The sequence below is a fragment of the Palaemon carinicauda genome, chromosome 4 (genome assembly GCF_036898095.1).
Source record: "Palaemon carinicauda isolate YSFRI2023 chromosome 4, ASM3689809v2, whole genome shotgun sequence".
NCBI classification, from domain to species: domain Eukaryota; kingdom Metazoa; phylum Arthropoda; class Malacostraca; order Decapoda; family Palaemonidae; genus Palaemon; species Palaemon carinicauda.
The window spans coordinates 107,979,672-108,002,282 of record NC_090728.1 but is presented as its reverse complement, the minus strand read 5'-3'; the positions used below and the strand labels follow the sequence as shown (position 1 = coordinate 108,002,282).

Genomic DNA, 22,611 nt, shown 5'->3' with positions numbered 1-22,611 from the left:
AGATCCTGGCTACCAAGAGGATCTCTGAGACACTTGAGATAGTCACAGAGGAGGTGAAGAGGCTCATGTTCACTTAGCTTCTAGAAATGAAACGAAGTCATTGTCATAATTTTCTGGTCTCTAAAAATGTGATTTAGCGCTAGAAGGCATTAGGTGCAAGTTATTCGTGGCACGAGGGCTTCAAGAAACAGGCTGATATTTATTTTTCTACAAGACTTAGAAAAACTATGGTCGACAAGAATGCCAAGTAGCAAATTTTAATTGAAGTTGCACAGTCAAACAAGTCTTCAACATAGACAAGGCAAGCCTCTTCTAGAGTGGGATGTTCAATAACTCATCACCTGAAAATAAGAGGATTGCTTCTTGTGCTGCTGTCCAACACTGGAGATCTAAAACTGGTGGCTCTATCAATTTACCACTCTTAAAATCCAAGAGCACTAACTGGATTCCCATAAGAGCAACTTCAGATTATCCAGAAAGCAAGATCAAAGGGATGGATGACAATAGTCAATGAATCATAGGTACATGAATGATAATGATTCACCTGCTTTTCAGGCATTAACCAAATAGGATAGTACCCCTAACAGATTCCTTTTCTTGTTTCTAATTTTCCCAATCATACTAAGGGTATGGATAACCAATATCAGTTAAATCTTGTTTTTACATTAAAAAACACCTTTCTCCTTCAGCCAATAGACCAAGACAACATCACAACATTCAATGCCTACTATCAGTACAGTAATATAAAATAAAGGGTTTAGTCTAATTTCAAGGCGTTACTCCTCATAGGACAGTGAATAACTGCTGGAGGAGTTTCAATGTAGAAGTTATGATTGATTTCATTGTTGGTAATGATGATAAGGTACAGATCTAAAATCAAATTCCAGGTTGTGGAAAATACAGGATGAACATGTTTGTGACTTCAAAAGGTTTTCTAATTATTATTACATCTTTATTATTATTTTTATTATTATTATTATTATTATTATTATTATTATTATTATTATTATTATTAATAGCCAAGCCACAACTCTAGTTGGGAAAGCAAGATGCTACAACCCCAAGGGCTCCCACAGGGAAAACAGCTCAGTGCAGACAGAAAATAGAGTGTAATTACGGACATCGTCTTACCTGCTGTGTTTCCTCCCCCTGGACTTTTCTGTATATTGTAACTTTATTATTTATTCCACACAGTGGATTATTGTATAACGATGTTGCGCTCTTTAAGAGTTTCATTTTCATATATAATAATGTATACAGTATTTCATTAGGCTACCACCTTGGTATTTATACAATTTATATTTGAATGAAAACACAAATGATTTTGGCGATTGGAAATGTTTCCCTCCCGGGCTACTTATCCGTCCGCACTCTGTAATATAGTGACGGTTGCATGTTCAGTAAGTTGTCAGTCTCTCTCTGCTCGTCTTGTTGTCCTCACAACTGGTGACCCCGCAGATGTTGAAAACACATAGCAGTTTTGGCTTGCCATTAACGGACTAATTACGGCTGCGTTTCCGTCGTATATCTTCTCTTGCCATTAACCTTTAACAACGTCTTTTGGCTTTATCCCACTTAGTTTCGTGAGACAGCAATGAAGGGTATATCTGACATAACCAGCTCGCGCCCTTGGCCCGATGCATCAACTGACCATGACAAAACCACCCAGCTCAGTGCCAAGCAACCACTCAGCTGCGCCCAAAGTAAAGCTGCCACTGTTCTCACAACACAACACCGCCTTCTGGTTTCTAAGGGCAGATGTACTCTCCAGGGTGGCTAAGCTAAACGACCCTTGCGCCAAATCTGACATTGTCCTGACCTCCATCTCGGAGGAGGTATTTGATAAGATCTCCCCATGGCTCGACGCCCACTCTAGTCAGGTATCCTACGACGACCTGCGAACCAAACTAATCAATATATACTCGCTTTCTGTCTCGGCAAGGGCACAGAAGGTCCTTGATCTCAGCAAAAGACCTATGGGCGACACCTCTCCTGTAGAAGCATGGGATGAACTAGTTGGACTCCTCATGCTGTCAGAAACCGATGCCAATGGACGATGACGAGAGATAAGCCTATCTCGCGAAATATTCCTCCGACGCCTTCCGCAGAACGTGAGAGCCCAGCTCACCGTCACCGACACCCTACCGATGAACGACCTCCTGTCAAGGGCACAGAAATTATACGAAGCCTCCTGCCTTGGCGCATCATCCTCCTTCAGCTGCTCATCCCTCGACTCCTGGGCGGTACCCTTTGCTGACGACGACAAAATCCTCACCCTGATGAAGAAATCTCAGCAGCCAATGCAGCAGAACCAAAGACCGAACCCAACTTGGTATTTCTACCACCAGCAGTTTGGGAGCAATGCAATGAAGTGCAGGCCCCCCTGCAAGTTCACGAAGAAATTCTCACGCCAGACACCGCTGACATCAACCGTAGCTGCAGTAGCAGATCACAGCAAGATCGGATTCTACATCCTTAGGCTTATGGTTGATACTGGCTGTATGCAATCAACATTCCCTCCCTCACAGGCCGACCTAAACTGGGCACCTAGCAGTGATGCCCCCTCGTTCATCGCCGCCAACGGATCTCCCATACGGTGTTATGGGACTGAGGGGCTTAAAATCTCAATCATGGGCCGATTTTACTCTTGGCCCTTCGCCATTGCCGACATCAGCGCTGACTTCCAAGCTCACCATGGCCTACTCGTCGGCGTCGCTGGGGAATGCCTCATCGACAGTGGGACATGCCGAACCCACCCACTACGAGCTGGTCTGGGTATCACACCAATCTCCGCCGTCGTAGCGCAGCCCTGCACAGCCCTTCTTCAGGAGTTCTCCGACGTTTTCAAGCCGGAACTTCGACAATCGCCAGGATCCCCCTCCTAGCATGGGGTCTACCACCACATAAACACAACGGGACCTCCCACGCATGCCAAGTTCCGCCACCTCCCACCGCAGAAGCTGAGAGATGCCAAACGTACCTTCGAAGAAATGAAACGGATGGGCATATGCAAGAAGGCATCCAGCCCTTGGGTGTCTCAGCTCCACATGGTAAAGAAACTGGACGGGACATGGAGGCCCTGCGGTGACTACCGGTGCCTTAGCCTCATCACAACGCCAGACCACTACCCTCTGCCGAATATGCAAGACCTCACTAGCGTTCTTCATGGGGCAAAAGTTTTTACTAAAATGGACCTTCCTAAATCGTACTTTCAGGTTCCTGTGTTCCCAGAGGACGTGCCTAAGACTGCCATCATAACGCCGTTCGGCTCCTACACCTTCTTATACTCAACCCTCGGCCTACGCAATGCCTGACGGATAGCATCCTAGGGGAACTGCCGTTCTGCGTCTGCTACGAGGACGACATCTTAATCTTCTCCAGGACTAAAGAGGAACACTGGAGACACGTCCGCGCAATGCTTAAACGCCTTCAGGAGAACGGTTTGATCGTGCTCTTCGACAAGTGCACGTTCGGCGCCGAGAGGGTGGACTTCCTCAGCCATCAAATATCCGCAGCGGGCGTGAAGCCCACATCGACCAAGGTGGACGCCATGAAAACCTTCCTAACCCCAACGACCATCCGTAACCTTCAGGAGATTTTGGGGATGGTAAACTACTACCGTCGCTTCATCCCCAACATAGCCCACATCCTGACTCCCCTCAACGACATCCTGAAGGGAAAAGCCAAGAAGCTCGTCTGGGGTCCCCTGCAGCAACGCGCCTTCGACAAGACGAAGGCAGCCCTTGCCGAAGCCACTACCCTGGAGTACCATGACGACAGTGGCCCTCAGAAGTTGACCACCGACGCCAGCAACGTCACCTGCGGTGCTGTCCTCGAACAGATCGGCAACGGTTACCCGCAGCCCTTGGCCTTCTTCAGTAAGAAACTCAAACCCGCGGAAACCAGGTACAGCACGTTCGACAAGGAGCTCCTCACCGTCTACCTCGCCATCCTCCACTTCAAATACATGCTTGAAGGGACCCCCTTCACCATCGCAACGGACCACCAGCCCCTAATCCAAGCTTTCATGAAGTCTTCAGATGCATGGTCCTCTTGCTAACAATGACACCTGGCAGCCATCGCAGAATTCGGCTGCACTATCAGCTACGTACCGGGAAAGAAGAACCCCGTCGATGACGCCCTCTCCAGGATTGAGATCAATGCAGTCCACCTGGGGATCGACTACGCAAACCTCGCCATAGAACAGCAGAATGACCCAGAGGCCCAAGACTATTGTACGACAGCATCAATGCTACAGATGAAGGACATTCCCCTCGGACCGGCCGAGGAAACCATCCTCTGCTACACCAGCATGGATTCCCGCCTCCTGTAGAAGGAAGATCTTCGACGTCATCCACGGATTATCACACCCAGGAATCAAGAAAGACGCCCGTGAGTGGGCGAGAACCTGCATTAACTGCCAGACGAGTAAGGTCAACCGCCATACTGAGTCGGGAGTCAGCAATCCATGTGGATGTCGTGGGACCTCTGCCACCTTCAGGTTCTGCAAGATACCTCCTGACGATCGTCAACTGCTCCACTAGATGGTTAGAAGCAACTCCGATGTCCGAAGTAACCACCCATGCTTGTGCCGAATCTCTCCTGTCGAGTTCGATCAGCTTCTTCGGTGTCCCCGATGATATCACGATGGACCGAGGTTCCGCTTTCTTGTCAGAGATCTGGCTCTCTCTGGCAAACCTGATGGGCACAACACTCCTCAGCACCATGGCATACAACCCTGCAGCGAAGGGCATGGTTGAGAGAGCTCATCGCACACTCAAGGCAGCCCTGATGGTGAGATGTACGGACGAACATTGGAAAGCGCAACTCCCGTGGGTCCTCCTTGGCCTTCACACTGCTCCCAGGGCAGACGGCGAACCTTCTCCTGCGGAGAAGGTCTGGAGAAGCTCTACGGTGAGACACTTACAGTCCCTGGCGAGTTCTTCCCTGCAACTACCGACGACACCAAGCTGGATCACCTGAGAGAAATCGCCAGGAAATTCAGACTATGCCTGAAAACATACGAGGACAGGATCAGACACTTCATGCCCAAGAACCGAGACGACTGCGACTACGTCTTCATCCGGGTCGATGCTCACCGCCAACCCCTGACTAGACCTTATCACGGCCCTTACGAGGTTGTCAGAAGAATAGCCAAATCTTTCCTCTTAAACGTCCACGGACAAGAAGATTGGGTGACGATCGACCGATTAAAACCAGCGTACCTTGTAAGCAATAAAAAGATCGCCGCGGGCCCTGGTAGACCCAGGATTCCACCTCGGAACAAATCATCCACTAGATGGGAGAAAACCATGCAACGACAGGGGAAAACGATTCCTCCGAAGCAGAGCAACCTTCCCCCCCGCTCAAGCACCAGAGGGGAATTACGTCGCCCTCCACGATACAGGGATTAATCACATCAACCATCTCCGATGCCCACTGTCTGGGGGGGGGGGGGAGTACATGTAAGGACATCGTCTTACCCGCCGTGTTTCCTCTCCCTGGACTCTCTTTTTGTATATTGTAGCTATTATTTATTCCACACAGTGGATTTTTGTATAACGATGTTGCGCTCTTTGAGAGCTTTATTTTTATGTATAATAATGTATATTTCATTAGGCTACCACCTTGGTATTTATAATTTATATCTGAATGAAAACACAAATGATTTTGGTGGTTGGAAATTTTTACCTCCCGGACTACTTATCCGTCTGCATTCTGTAATATAGTGACCGTTGCATGTTCAGTAATTTGTCAGTCTCTCTCTGCTCGTCTTGTTGTCCTCACAAGAGCTTTAGTCTAGGTTCAAAGCATTCAAAATCTCTTTCTGCTACAAAATCTGTTCAAGACTTCCTCTAGGCAGAGTTGATTGTTCTGGAAGACATTTCCACCCAAGGTTTGTCAATAAGGTTTAGAACGTGGAAATATTGAAGTGGTTCTTCTAAAACTCTTTTAAGTATTAACTGTATATTAAAGGTGACCTCGAAACTTCGAGGAAAAGGGGCTTTAGTAAACAAATATCTTAAGTTTCAAAATACCTGATGGTTCATTGGATGAATGAGAAGTCATATTAGAGGCTGGAACTTTACTGTAACAAAGGAAACATCCACCTGACAGCTCTTTCTCCATTTTGTGAGGGTAAGCAGGTGCATTGTCCATGACGAGAAGTGCCTTCATGGGCAACTGTTTCTCCTGGACATATTCTTTCATAGTGGGGCCAGATTCTTTATGAATCCACTCTATAAAGTTGTGCCTTGATATCCAGGCTTTACTGTTGGACCTCCACATCACCCTTAATTTGTCCTTTATAACAATGTTCTAAAAATTCCTGCAGTTTTTGGAATGGTGCAATGGTAGGGGCTTGACTTTAAAATCATTACTTGCATTCCCACACTGTGACAATAAGCTTATCCCTCATAAGGCTTATGCCTAGGCAAGGCCATTTCTTCCTATGTGATGTATGTCCTCCATGGCATTTTCTTATGAAAGAAGCCACTTGTGTTGCCTTTAAAAATTTTTGGGAACAGTCGTTTGCATTAATGTAGCTTTTAAATTTCCAAACATATTTTTCAGTAGCTGCTTTGTCTAAATTGACAGCATACTTATGTTTTACATCACTACAAATGCCATTTCTCTTTTTAATTTATCAAACTAGCCTCGGATATCTTTAAAAATTTCAATAATTTCCTGTGATGTTTTTAATAATGTCTGAATGTATATCCTTGCCTTTTTACACACGATTCTCTTTGAAATACCATCATCCACCAACTGTTTTTTATTAATTCATATCAATAACATCTTCTCAATTTCCTTGAAAGTCTTACTTCTTTACTTGGACAGAGATGGCACTCCTTTGCTACATTGGCTTCTTTAATGGCTTCTTTTTTTCAGAATCCTGCAGACAATTGATTAGCTATATCATAAACTTTGGAAATGTCAGTGGGATAATCACCTCTTTCTGCCTTTTCAGTTATTCACTTTCTTAGTTCTACAGTATAGCGGTTCTCGGAGCCTTCCTTTTTTATCTTATCCCTAGTACTACTAACCTTCTTAAGAGCAATTGTGTATGGGCAAACACTAAAAACTCTAATATGAAGGAAATTAGAAAAAACGTTGACAGAATGATAGTTTGTGGGTCTGAACTGGGTAAAAGCTACACAAAGTGGGTCCACCACATTTATCTAGGACTTTACCCATACTTGTTCTTTCAAATTGTTCTACCACCAAATATTTGTTTGATCTCCAGGGCAAAAAAAAAAAAAAAAAAAAAAAAAGTAAAAAAATGGAGAAAATTTTGTTTGATCCCAGTATTTTTCAATTTCTGGGGCTTTTTGATCTCTGAAGTGTCACAGTACTTATATTCATCATCATCATCATCGTCTCCTCTTACGTTTGGCATCAATGACCTTCGATGTCAGGATGCCAGAGAACTTCAAATCAATGAATCAATCAATCAATGAATCAATCCTCTTACGTCTATTGACGCAAAGGGCCTCAGTCGGATTTTGCCAGTCGTCTTTATCTTGAGCTTTAAAATCAATACTTTTTTGGGCTCAGGCCATATCATCCTGATGGAAGGTTACTTCAGTAGCTTCCTAGGGTATATTTGACTAGAGTGGATATTCCCAGAGAATTAAACTAAAGGTCTCCAGAATTCTAACTTCTGGCGTGAATATCCCTAAAGTTGCCTTTTAGGGGACGTATTCTTGACACGCCAAATAGGTATCTGCACCCCGCATAGCGTTTACGCTTCGAGGGGGAAGAGGTAGCAAGATTAGGGAGGAGCCGTTACAACGTTTTCCTCCTCCGTTACTGTTATGGGCACTCGGATGACGTCATACCCGTCGTCATCTTGGATGACATAGCATCCACCCGCCATCTTCATTCTTTTTGCTGTAGCGTCCCAACCAGATGTTTTTTCCCAGTTCTTTCGCTATGTCAGATATCATGTCGCAATCTTCAGCTTCTTCTACCTCTGGAAAGTTGAGTACCCTTTTTCTTGAAATAAATAGGGCTTTGCTTTTGGGGCAGAGCTCTTGCCTAGACCGGAGGCGCCTCGGCACTGTCGTTCACAACGCATGCTTTATTCAGTTAGCCAGAACGGCCTTCCCGGTTTTATAGCTTCTATCTTATTAGCTATTTAGTCTTCATTGCTAGGAATTAGTTATATTACGCCGTTAGTACTCCTTAGTTTCGGCGTATACATAGCCAATTTACTGTTCCTAGGCCCCCTAGCCTTGGGTTACTTTCATGCATGATATAATAAGTGTTCCTGGTGTTATTTAACTTGAATGAAGATAATAGGCAAATTATATGTATAAGATATTTGGATTGCATATGATTTCCTCTTCCATGATAGTATACCAAGAGTTTCGATGAATCAGGTAGTCGATCTCTGTGCCACTAGGCTAGTAGCCTAGTGGCTTTAGTATACTTTCACACATATCCCCGGTTACCTTTATGTATAAGGTAATCTCTTCCTCCCTCTGCGGGTAACCCACGGTTACAATCCTATCTATTCCTGCCCTGAATTGTCATTCGGGTAAGGTTACACTAGGATATTTCTGCCCCTTTCCAAACCATAGCTGATGAGTTTGAGTTTGGGTCAGAACCTCAGAGTACCTGTCGTATGCCTCTAGCTTCCCCATAGGATGAATGTAGTCTTCTATTGGACTTGGTTGATAGGCATAGGGGGCTTTGCCCCCCTAGGCTGCACTTGAATGGGTCTGAGATCCCCTTCACCCTGTAATCTAGCGACTAGTCCTGTGTTTGGAAATCATGGGGCTGAAGGATATGAATATCCTTTAGCCTAGCTTAGGCTAGCATGGAGATTCTGCTTCTTTATAGTTTAGGACGGCTTGATGATGCCAGTCCCTTTATTACACTAGCCTTCCCTAGGCTGGAGAATGTACTCTCCCTATACCTAGAATAAAGTTAGTTCAGAAGCAGAGTTCCCTTGCTGTCTAACGAGGATGGCTCACACCGGCTCCTCACCCTCTCCTCCCAGGACCCATTTCCCCTACCCCTCTCTGTCCTTTGGTGATGGCCTAGCCATCACAACACCCCCGTCCGCTGTCCTACAATCCCACCTAGTGCCGGCGGGTTGTAGGGCCAGCAGGGTCTTTTGCCTGCTGGGTCTAATCGTTCAGCTTCCCTCTTGCATACCTAGCTACGGGATTGCTGTTTCGGCGAGCCTAACTGCCGGGAGAGACCTCCTCGTGACTTCAAAGTGTTCTTCAGCCCTCCCTTGGACTTCCATCTGCTGCCCCTGTCCGTCTGTTACCGGCATGGCTGCGGATGGATGGAAGCCTGATCACTAACATACTCTCCCCTTCCATTTGAACAAAGACCTCTATTTTCAGATAAAATACACCATTTCTAATAGGGGATGTGAAAAAAGAATTGCATTGGACTCTTAGTCTTAAAATAAATTAACTCTTAATGACAGCAAAAAAGAAAAAAAAAAGAGAAAAAAAAATCAAATTGTGCTCCTAAAGCCAACCTTAAATGATAGCACTTGCAATTCATTATGCATTTAGCTGTTAAATCTATCAGAGAAAGCATCAGCAAGCACAGATTAAAAAACGAATATACTACATACGTAAAAGCATCTCCCAATCCTGAAAAGTAGACCTGATTACTGGAGGCCTATACTAACAGGCCTAAATATATCCATCATGAAGTAATACCTGAAAAGTAGATGTCTACTCCCAGTACTTGAGTACAAAATCAAGCATTGATCTATTACCCCATAAAGGCTAATATTTGGTATTCTTTTCCTAACAGAACACCTTAAAATTTTTTAACAATATAAACCTAGCTTGTTCTAGTTATTGATGCATTATTAAACTGACATCCTTAAAAATAAACAAACTATTTTCTTTGATACAAAATAATAGTAAACTATCTTTTACTCAAATAAAAGACAATTTAGAGGGTTACAAAAACCCTGGGTTTGAGAATGTCCTTGAAAGCCCCAGGTGATATATGTAAAACAGATGCGTTTGGAAGAACCACCTTCAAATTGGTTTGTCTGAGCAGACTGATTACTGAAAAAATCATCATGGTCACTTTAACAACAGATGGTCCAGTTCTGCAGGTCATTTCCCTTGTGCCCTAAACAGGGCTGTTAAGTACTTACATTGCGGATCACAGGAAGCCTGAACTTAGTAACACACCTGCTACTGCTATATTATGTTAAAAGTAGGGAATGTGCATAGGTCTAGATTTTCCTGTAGCTACAGGGCATCTACCTTCTATACTAAGGGATCCAGGAGAAGATATCAAAGCACCTCTATCATTGTTTTCTCAAAAGCATTTAGTGTTCGCTGGCGGTCATCCATCCGAGTAGTGACCAGACCCAATGTTGTTTAACTTTGCAAATCTGGAAAAAGGTGAAGTCGCAAAAATGATGAGAACAGTGCTTTCAATGTGGTAGGGGCATTGCCCTGTGAAGGTGCAAATATGATTATATATTGGGGACCCCACCATTTCCAAATTATAGACCTCCTGATCAATGCTAGTGCCCAACCACTTAGAAGCACTAGCCTTTTTCTGCTTAGCTGAAATTTTTGTAGTCACAGAGAGATAACTTGCAACCTATGGTCTAAAGGCCATTTGTCCACCACAAATGCGTAACAAGATCCTTCAAAAACAATTGCTATGTTCCACAGCTCACAGGATTGCTAGCAAATCTAGAGCTAAAGATTGGCTTGAGTTCTGGTAACACAGTGAGGAACTGTTTTATCAATTATACTACCTCTTTATCAACATGATATAATTAGTGGGATAATTGTGCCTCAGAGACTGTCCCACCATTGATTCAAACACCTGTTCTCTACCTTTACCAAGAGATCCTCACAGGGTGATATATTCTGCCCAAGTAACATTACCTTGAACGCCTTTGGTTTAGGATGTTGTCAAATGATAATATGTCTGAAGACACCGTTACAGTCTGTCCTATCACCAGTGGTTCATGGAATAACTTTGTATCTCTTTCTGTAATTCCTGTTGAACTAAAAATTACTTTCCTTGGCCATAATAAGAATCGAACAGCAGCTGTTTGTTTACAAAGTTGAAGCTTTGCTACCGTGAAGTGTAGACTCTCCAGTTTCATGAACCCTAACTTGAAAGGAATTTTCCTTGAGAGGAACAATGAGATATAACACTCCTCACAATGGTTACTTAAAACAATGCTTTCCGTGTGCAGAAATGTTAATCAATCCAGCAGGCAAACTAACTTAAAACACAATAAACCATTATTACAATCTGGAAGGAGGATACATCTTGAATAAAGCATTGCAACAAAGAAACTGAAAAATGGGAACCTGTTAGCGTGCTAATTACCACCAACCGCTAGATTGTTTCATTACTTTACTGAGTGCATATTTCTTTTGAAAGGAAAGAATATGGGGAAATATTTACTAGAATTTTGGGGGTAAACATTAATAAATGAAGATAATAAATGAAGATTCTGGAAAAGGAGCAATATGAACATCAGGGGAGCTTCATATAAATAATCAACGATGCAATTACAAAAATATACCAAATATTAGTGAAACAATGGTAGCATTATATTTTCTTTAGCAGTGAAAAACACTAAATCATATATGGCATTCCTCACACTGCAACTGTAGATATACATTACCTGTGTCATCTCTCCTTTCGACAGCATTATACTTGAATTTTTCTTCTTTATACATCTGACCAAAGAAACGTAAGGCTGCTTTACATAAACCTATAATTTCCACAGCACTACCATCACGAGGGGTGGCTGGTTTTCCTTTGGTTCCCGCAAGTTCACTTGATCCCATCTTATCCATCCAGGTACCACAATTGTGAATTGTTCCACCATAGACAAATCCTGATTAAAGAAGAGTAAAAAGCATATTAAAGAATAAAAATTGATGAATGTTTGCACCCATTGGCTAGCTGCATGAAATCATGTAGTATATGTGTAAGTAAATTTCCATCTACAAGCACTGTCAACCTTGATAGTTTATCATGGGCTCTATAACAAAAATGTCTGATTTTTAATAGTATATTTGACATTAATTTGAAAAAAAAGAAAAAAAAAAGAAATAAATAATTGCAATCAGCAGCCTTACATAATTAAATTGAGGTGCACACTAGCACTAGCTTGTCAGGTATCATGTTTAACCCCTCCATTCTTTCAACCATTTTCTTTGAAAATGCCGTATGACAAAATCATAAACAAAATATATTGAGGGTCAATACCTTGTAGGTAAATAAGGAAAATTAGTACAGTATCAGTTCAGTTTAAAACTGCGAGAAATAATACAGTAAAGATCCTAGAACTTGGAATCATCAAAAAACATTATTAAAAAGATTACCATCTACGCTATTAAGATACAGTCAGAGGTATTAGTACTGCATTATCATTAGGTAGTCTAAAGAATTTCAACTAAAGTTAAAATTCTTAATTTTCATATGACTTGCTCATTAGATTTGTTCTTGACATAAAGTTCAGATTTTTTATGAATTGCTCTTTAATAAAATAAAAATTGATAAAACTGAAAATTAAAAAATTTTCTTGATGGATTTTGTTTAAACTGAACATCTGTTGTTAGTTGAAGTTGGGCATAAACATAAATTATGTTTAGTTTAATTGATAGTACTGAAAATTTTAATCACTGCACACACGATGCTCTTTTTAGTAAGCATAAAAAGGACTATCTAACAAATGGTTTGGTGTTTTTTTTTAAATTTTTGTTAAAAACTAAATTCTATTATCTCTGTCATCTGTTGAAATGTTCAGCATTAGTGATGTCAGACAATTACTGATTATAAATGGCAACAATTTACATTTTTACATTAGTTACAGCTTTGACTGCATTATCCGTACCTTGATTTAACTGAATGTCTCTATGTTTAGATATGTAACATATCTAAATGGTTACAAAACTTCACATAATTCATGAAAATAAACCATTTAACTTTTGCTTGATAGAATTTTTAATAAATTAATTTTGAAGGGTCATAGAAATTACACATTTTTGTGATAGCCTTCACAATATGTTGCGAAAGAAAACAGAAGCTCTGTCTGGTGAAATAAACCAGCAAGGTTAGTTTGACATTTAAACCTCTCAAAACATTTAGAGGCAACAGAATAGACTGAATAGTGACAACATTTGCATCTTTTATGTTCTATGGTAAGATTATAATAATAATCAGCAGCATTGCAGGTGTATCATCTTTTGATAGGTAATACAACTAAGTAAAAGTTTTAACATTACAGGTGATTCATAGTCAAAGAAGTTCTTATACTGGAGGTATTATAATCTTCATATATTGATTCAGTGACTAGCTCTAACTGGGAAACATGGAGGATGAATATTCAATATTCATGATGTATTTCATAGCAATGCATACTTACGAGGTCTCAGACCAGATGTGCTTTGGATTCCCTATTTTGGTGGCAATATTTCTGAGTGTGTTTTAATAGTGCAAGTGCAGATGTCCGGTCACTCATTACGGATCAGGGGAAAACTCTTTAATGTCTGAGTAAGATGCTGATCCATATTTCTATTAATTTCCATAGTATATTCCTGATATAACAGTTACTTTATAGAGCAGTAATGGGGTTTACTTTAGTCCAACCAAGTCTCTAGTGTAGCAACTGTAGTTCTAAAGCCGACTTGGCATTAAAGTCAACCATTATTAATTTTGATTGCCAAAAAATTGAGTGGCACATATGAGCTACTTGAGTCACAATTCATATTTGCTTGGCTGTATAAACTAGCAAATGTGAATATATTTTTTCTTTAGAGGCAGATGTCTAAAGTTGAGATTTGTAAAGCTAATTTATTTGCCGTATAAATTGGTAATATATTACGTTCATGTATGTTGGATGCATTAACTAAACTATCTTCTTTATAAGTTGATAAGATAATAAAATTGAAATATTGGATGAAGGAATTGTTGTTTGAATGTTACAAATTCACTGAAATTGACTGATATTTTTTAAGGAGACATTGATATGGTTAAACTTGTATTTGAGGTTTAAAAGTATTAACATTTCACTCAATCATATACTGTAGTTATTTAGAGTATTGTGACAGTACCAATTTTACACCAAGAAGTGAAATTGTACAAGTTCCACCTTTCAACTGATAAATCTATTTCTTTAAAACTTAAAAGCCTGAATCAATGTAAAATTGCAATCTCTATATACAGGGTCCTTTAGGTATTACTATGATTTGAGTAGCGCAAAACATAGTTTATTATACTGTGCAGTGAAGCATATTTCGAGGAAAACACTATCCACTACCAAGATTAAAAAGGGAAAATTATATCAAAACAACTTTGGCACCTAAATCTATCTTCGTGGTGCTGTAAAATACAAAGACCTACCCGTGTATATAAATTCATATATATATATATATATATATATATATATATATATATATATATATATATATATATATATATATATATATATATATATATATATATATATATATATATATATATATATATATACTGTATATATATATATATATATATATATATATATATATATATATATATATATATATATATATATATATATATATATATATATATATATATATATATATATATATATATATATATATATATATATATATATATATATATATATATATATATATGTATATATATATATATATATATATATATATATATATATATATATATATATATATATATATACATATATATATATATATATATATATATATATATATATATATATATATATATATATATATACATATATATATATATATATATATATATATATATATATATATATATACATATATATGTATATATATATATCCATTTTGTATCAATAAATACTATATAGCTACAATACTGTATATGTCCATCAACAATTTTAAACTTTATCTGAAATTACCTTTTTAGATCAAATAATGTTATAAGGATCCCACCGAGTTATTTTGAATAAAGACTACTGAAAAATAATTTATGTTTGCCCCTAAATGATTAAATTAGACATAGTTAATGCTCAAAATTAATTAAAATCTCCATAATATGAACTGAAAAATAAAACACATGAACATAGCTTACCAGTTTCCAGATCAACTCCAATCTTATTGTTGAAGCCTTCATCACACATCTCACGATCAATCTGGAAACCAGCATTTCTTTCTCGGAACTGGACACCCTGGAAATGGCGCTGCAAAGCTTCTTGGATAACCTCTTCTAGTAGCTGTTCCTGTTGACAAAGGGATATGTCATCATTCATAAATACAGTAATATATATATATATATATATATATATATATATATATATATATATATATATATATATATATATATATATATATATATATGCTTCTCAATAAACATTAAGTAGAAAAAATATAGAATACCAAAAAATAATAAAAAGGTGAAAAACTATGGCTAGCCTACTTGTGCAGAGAAAAAATGCATAACCCTTATAAACAAACTGTACTATATACAGTAACGTATTGATAATTTCAAATTCTTTTGAACAAAATTCCTTCCTTGAAGAAATGTATTTTACAAATATTCTGGAATATAAAGTTTACATACAAAATAACTACTAACATTTCTTCCAGGTTCTTGTGGAGGAGAATCATCATTTGGATAGAGTCTTGTCACTTTATCCTTCAAGATTCGGTAACCCTCAGGAGCCATTGTTACATACCTAAGAAAGAGAAACAAAATAACCAGATTATTTATGGCCACTTCATTTAATGCCTAATTTCAGTCTGTTAACAATTTTTCACTTCACACAAAATCTTGAGTTGATTGTGAAGCAAAAATCAGATGTACAAAATTTTCTAAATGTTTTGAAATAATGGGAAAATGCGGGAGGGATTAGTTTAATTTGTAGAGAGTCCATATAAGTTACCTTGTATATTCATTATCATTTAGACCAATAATTTTCTATCAAAACATCTGTTATTCCTTCTATTCTTTGTACATATATAAGAAATCGCAATTCTTATTTGTTAGATGTCAATCAACATAAGACACATTTCGTAGTTTAAAGTATCTTGAATGGATTTTGAAGAAACATTGCTCTATGATAAGAAGTATTTACATGTAATACAAATTAAGTAAAATAAATAAGTCTGCCATAGTACAGTACCTCGGTTTGTGAGTTTAATTAATTTTGGGAACAAACTTGTAAACTAAAATGCTCGTATCCTAAAACAAATTTTCTCATAAGAAATACAGTAAAGGAAATTCACATGATGCATTCATAAATGCACTTATACACTCGTAAAAATACATACACATTCAGTAAAAATTTTAACCCTTAATATCAGAAGTGAATACACATTAATGATTCACAAAATAAAATAGAAATACAGATAAATTTAAATAGAGTCGTGGCTGGTGTGAGGTAGCCAAGAGAGGAGAAGGAGGTAGTTACCGTGCGAAAGTGAATCTTCTTCCATGAAAACTAACAGTAAAATATAGGGAGTTCTCTCTCTAGAACGAAATTCACTATCACTAACCGAATCACTTAATTTACACTTTCTGGACACGTGATCATATTTTTTTACACTCTTATGTCCAACTTTCAAAAGGAACCTATCTAGAAACAACTGTTTTTTCCTTCTCTTTAATGTCATGGAAATGAGATATTGTATCGTCTTAAAATCACATCATCACGACAGGAATACTGTATGAATTGCATTTGGGCATCGCATGACTAATTCATCCCCATCATGTGCTAGTCTAGTTTCGTTAGTAATTGTCCACTAAAAATGCCTATACGGAGCAAAAATTTTCAAATACAACAAAAAACGGAATCAATTCTAATTTCTCTTAACGTTTACTCTTATTTCTATTGGTCATAGGTTTGAATTCTTGGCTGGGCAGAAATATTTATCACTAAACAAATTTCCCTATGCTTTTGAAATTCCATGGCAGGGTGAATTCGATATTGAAGAGTAAACCTATTTATGTAAGTCTATTTGTGTTAATGATGAAATTATAAAAAACAGTTGTTAGAAATAAAATTATAAAAACTGCGGTTAATGATAAAATTATAGAAACTGCGGTTAATGATAAAATGATAGAAAACAGCCAAGTGATACAAACATTCCAATCAGCTGTAAGGTGGAGATTAAAATAATACAGCAGAGTCTAAATCAATTCTTATCTGTCTTTACAGCTAAGTGGGCTAAATGTCTAATGTTTACTCTGATTTTGATTATTCATAGGTTCAAAACCTTGGCTGGGCAGAAATATTTATCACTAAGGGAATTTCCCTATGTGTATGAGATACCATAGCAGAGCGAATTCAATTGTTTGTGACCGAAGTGAAAAAGACAAATCACAAGTGTTAGTAATAAAATTATCATAAAAATTGTAAAGTGTTACATACATTCAAATCAGATGTATAGGTTAAGATTTTGATTTTGAATCTACTAAACACATTTCAACCAGCAATAATAGCGGAGATTTTCATTCTTAGTAAAAATCCTGAATTCAACCAGATTAAATAGAGCAGTCTTAGCTTTCTTTACAGCCGAGTGAGCTAAATGTCTAATATAATTTCTTATTTCTATTAGTTACAGGTTCAAATTCTTGGCTGGGCAGATATTATTATTATTATTATTATTATTATTATTATTATTATTATTATTATTATTATTATTACTTGCTAAGTTACAACCCTAGTTGGGAAAAACAGGATGCTATAATCCTAGGGGCCCTAACAGGGAAAATAGACAAGCGAGGAAAGGGAACAAGGAAAATAAAATATTTTAAGAACTGTAATAACATTAAAATAAATATGTTCTACATAAACTATAAAAAACTAACAAAACAAGAGGAAGAAAAATTAGATGGAATAATGTGCCCGAGTGTACCCTCAAGCAAGAGAACTCTAACCCAAGACAGTGGAAGGCCATGGTACTAAGGCTATGGCACTACCCAAGAATAGAGAACCATGGTTTGATTTTGGAGTGTCCTTCTCCTAGAAGAGCTGCTTACCATAGCTAAAGAGTTTCTACTACCCATACCAAGAGGAAAGTAGCCACTGAACAATTACAGTACAGTAGTTAACCGCTTGGGTGAAGAAGAATTGTTTGGTAATCTCAGTGTTGTCTGGTGTATGAGGACAGAGGAGAATCTGTAAAGAATAGGCTAGACTATTCAGTGTATGTGTAGGCAAAGGGAAAATGAACTGTAACCAGAGAGAAGGATCCAACGTAGTACTGTCTGGCCAGTCAAAGGACCCCCCTAACTCTCTGGCGGTAGTATCTCAACAGGTGGCTGGTGCCCTGGCCAACCTACTAAAAGAATGGCACAGCAAATTTGATATTAAAGAGTAATAGTAGCTAACTGTAAAGTATTTGGAATATATATATATATATATATATATATATATATATATATATATATATATATATATATATATATATATATATACAGTATATATATATATATATATATATATATATATATATATATATATATATATATATACACACACACAGCCAGACTATAGCTTACCATTCATGGGTTTGTTCATCGCAACTTTGATTACTTGCAGAAAGGCCCTGACATTCCATAAAGCAATATAATTGGGTATTTCTTCACAATGATATAACACCACATACAGATGAAGAGGCCTACATAGAAAATATGAAATGCCATAAAATATTACACAAGAGCTTTAAAATTATAGATCAATAACAGTCTCAACTTATCCTCCCACTACATAAATTAGTAAGCTGCGCTGTACAGTATTTAGTTTTGAATAATTCACTTCTTTAATGGCTTATCAGTTAAGCTGCATTCAAACACATAATATTGTCTAATATATAATTCTCTTCCTCTCTCTCTCTCTCTCTCTCTCTCTCTCTCTCTCTCTCTCTCTCTCTCTCTCTCTCTCTCTCTCTCTCTGGTGGCATATCCAGACTTGGTTAGTTTCTTTTTTCTATTTTCTTTCAAATCTTTCACTGCAGTGCAATTTTTAAGACTAAATACGGCAGAGCATAATCAGATACATAAAACAGGAGACTAAGTTGTCACTGATTCTGTTATAGAAAGTAGTTTTCCAGCTCTTCCGTAATTATGGCTTTTTATTCATATTCTATCTGATTTTATATAACTGTGAATGCTTTCCTGTATTTTGTGTTATGTAACCATAAATGCTATTAATTCTATCTTTTCTCTCAAGATTGAAATGTAATTTTTCGTATACAGTACAAGGAAATACTTCTCCATTCATCATATCCTACATCACACTTCATAGTCTTCAGCCATGTAAGCCCGAGTCTTAAACTCTTCTAGTGCCTCGAGGAGCCCGATTGAAAGTCTGGTGAACTAATCTCTCTTGGGAGTAGGAATAGCATGCCCAAACCATCTCCATCTACCCTTCACCGTGATCTCAGCCACATCTGGCACTTGAGTAATCTCTCTTATAGTTTCATTTATAATCCTGTCCTGACATTTAACTACCAATATTCTTTTGATGGCTTTGTTCTCAAATCTACAAAATCTGTTGGATATTATTTCATTATCATACCACGACTCATGCGCATACAGTAATACCGATCTCTCTAAGCTGATATATAGCCTGCTTTTTATTTGTAGATTAAGGCAATTTGATTTCCAAATTTTAATTAACCCAGCCATTGTCTGATTTGCATTTTTTTAATTCATCATTAAACTCCAATTCTAAAGATCCTGTATTAAAGATCATGGTTCCTAAATATTTAAATGATTCCACCTCATTAATCTTTTCTCCTTCCAATGATATTTCATCCTCCATTGCATAATCCATTATCATCATTTCTGTCTTTCTTCTATTTATCTTGAACCCAACCTCATGTGATATTTCATGCATTCTGGTAAGCAAGCATTGGAAGTCCTGTGGTGTTCTGCTAATAAGGACAGCGTCACCAGCACACTCTAGGTTCGCTAATTTCCTGTCACCAATCCAGTCCAATCCTTCTCCACTACCCCAAACTTTTCTATGCATTACAAATTTCATGAGGAGTATGAAAACATAGGTGACAACACATTCCCTTATAGTACTGCGCTGTCCACTGGAAATACATTAACTTTGCACTTAATATGCTCATGAACATACTTAATGAAATTTACATATTAAAGAGAAACTCCATAATATCACACGAATCTCCACAAAATTGGCTGGTGCACACTATCAAAGGGTCTTTCATAGTCCACAAATGACATCAAAATTGGATATCTATATTCTACACATTGCTGTACATATCTTAAAATGAAAATTTGGTCAGTACAACCTCTGCTTTTTCTAAATCATGCTTGTTTATCTCTAATCCTTTCATCAATCTATCTACTCTATCTACATTTCTGTTGGCTGCTTCCAGTTTTAATTTCAGTGTGGAAATGAGGAGCTGGTGAACACTACCACTATCTGCACCTCTATAGCTTTTTACATTTCTCAGAGTCCTCCTGCTAACTTTATTAATGGCTAAATGATCCATTGAATTTTTGTAATTGCCACATAGTGAAGTCCATGTATATTTGTAGATGTTCTTGTGCTGGAAAAGAGTACCTCCAATAACAAAATTGTTTGTTGAACAAAAAATTATAAAGTGGGCCCCATTTTCATTTGCAAATTCACCAAGACCCTCAACATCCTTCACATTCTCTATACCTGATTATTCCTTCCAACTTTAAAATTAAAGTCGCCAATCACAATTGTCATCTCTCTCTGGGATCTCATCTATTACACTCTGCATTTTTTCATAGTATTCACCATTACTTTCTTTAGGGGAATCATCTGCTGATGCATATCTAGCTATAATACTCATATTGCACTGCTTTGATTTAAACATTGTAAGTAATAATCTACAATTTACAGCTCTTCATCCCATTAATGTATTTTCTGCTCTTGGTGTCATCATCATTCTTACCCTTTCTCTTCTTCCTGAGTGTGTGTGTGTGTATATATATATATATATATATATATATATATATATATATATATATATATATATGTATGTATATATATATATATATATATATATATATATATATATATATATATATATATAAGTATATATATATATGTGTGTGTGTGTGCGTACTGCCTTGGGCTAAGATTTCTTCATCAATCCCCTGACAACGTGTTTCAGTAGGGGCCAAGATATCAAAACTATATTTCATAAATTCCTTCTCCACTTGCTGTAACTTGCAAATCTGATTCATGCTTCGAACATTCCAATTATTAATTTTCAATTCTTATTTAGTATTTATAAACCGGGAGATTCTTAGCACCTTGCTACGCCTGGGACTGAGGGCCATTCTGTCATTTTTGCTTTCCATTGACTGACTAAATCCATAGAGGATTCATTGACTAAATTCATCAAAGGATAGCCAGTTCCTTGTGATGCACACTGCCTATTTAACTAAGGCAAGTGACCCCTGTCAGTCCATACTAATTCCAGTAAGATCATCCGCCTGTCATCAGGAGTAAAAGTCGAAAAGACATCTTGTCTATCACCTTAAACCCAATCCGTCATCCCGCTCCCAGTGATTTCATCGAGATTTAAGGGGACATTTCCTCCACACCCAGAGTTCTCGTTACTCCAACAAGTTGCTCATTCGGTTATATAACCGTTGGAAAAAATGGATTGCTGAGACACACACACAAATATATATATATATATATATATATATATATATATATATATATATATATATATATATATATATGTGTGTGTGTGTGTGTATATATATATATATATATATATATATATATATATATATATATATATATATATATATATATAAATGTATAAAATCCAGGGGAAATAGAAATGAGAAAGATCAGGAACCCAGAACTTTCATGTACTACGTACAATTGTTGGGGGTACAAAGAAGATTAAAAAGTAAAATCATACAAAAATAATGTAACAAAATTGAAATGAGAGCTACAAACCAGCAAAGCATCATTAATGAGTTTAACTAGCTTATATTCTAAGGCTTTAGTAAGGCTCCAAGTTTCTGATGCATATGCTAATATTGGTGGGACCATCTCATTAAATGCTTTTCTTTTTTGAGATAGTGGCATTTTACATTTCATAATCTAATTCTGTTAACCAAAAGCTTTCCATCCCATGCTTACCCTTCTTGTAATTTCCATCTCATACCCTGAAGAAACACATACTGTTTGTCTCAAATACGTATATTCATTAACTATCTCTAGAGGTTTGTCATTACCCTTATGTGTTGTCTCTTTGCATTTTCATTAAAAATTATCTTAGTTTTACTCATATTCATTTTCAGTCCTACATTTCTGCTTTCTCTGTTCAAATCTTCTACCATCTTTTGCAATTACTGCCATGATTCACTAAACACAACTATGTCATCTGCAAATCTTAAGTTGTTGAGGTATTCCCCATTAATATTAATTCTTACATTTTCCCAATCTAAATTCTTAAAAACTTCTTCTAGGCATGCTGTGAATAATTTAGGAGAGAGGGGGCCTCCGTCTCTAACTCCTTTTTCAATCGGAGTTTTCTCACTATCTTTATGTAGTTTCAGGATTGCTGTACTTTCCGTATAGATATCTTCAAGTGTTCTAACAAAAGCTTCATC

General features: G+C 37.4%; 1 protein-coding gene across 1 annotated transcript in view; it reads right to left on the bottom strand.

Annotated features, from left to right (window-relative positions):
- Positions 1–22,611, bottom strand: part of LOC137640089 (glycogen debranching enzyme) — a 225,451-nt gene that overhangs the window by 55,226 nt on the left and 147,614 nt on the right. The window contains 3 exon segments of the mRNA XM_068372548.1: positions 11,648–11,863; positions 15,097–15,244; positions 15,601–15,700. Of these exon segments, the coding sequence (XP_068228649.1) occupies positions 11,648–11,863; positions 15,097–15,244; positions 15,601–15,700 (464 nt within the window).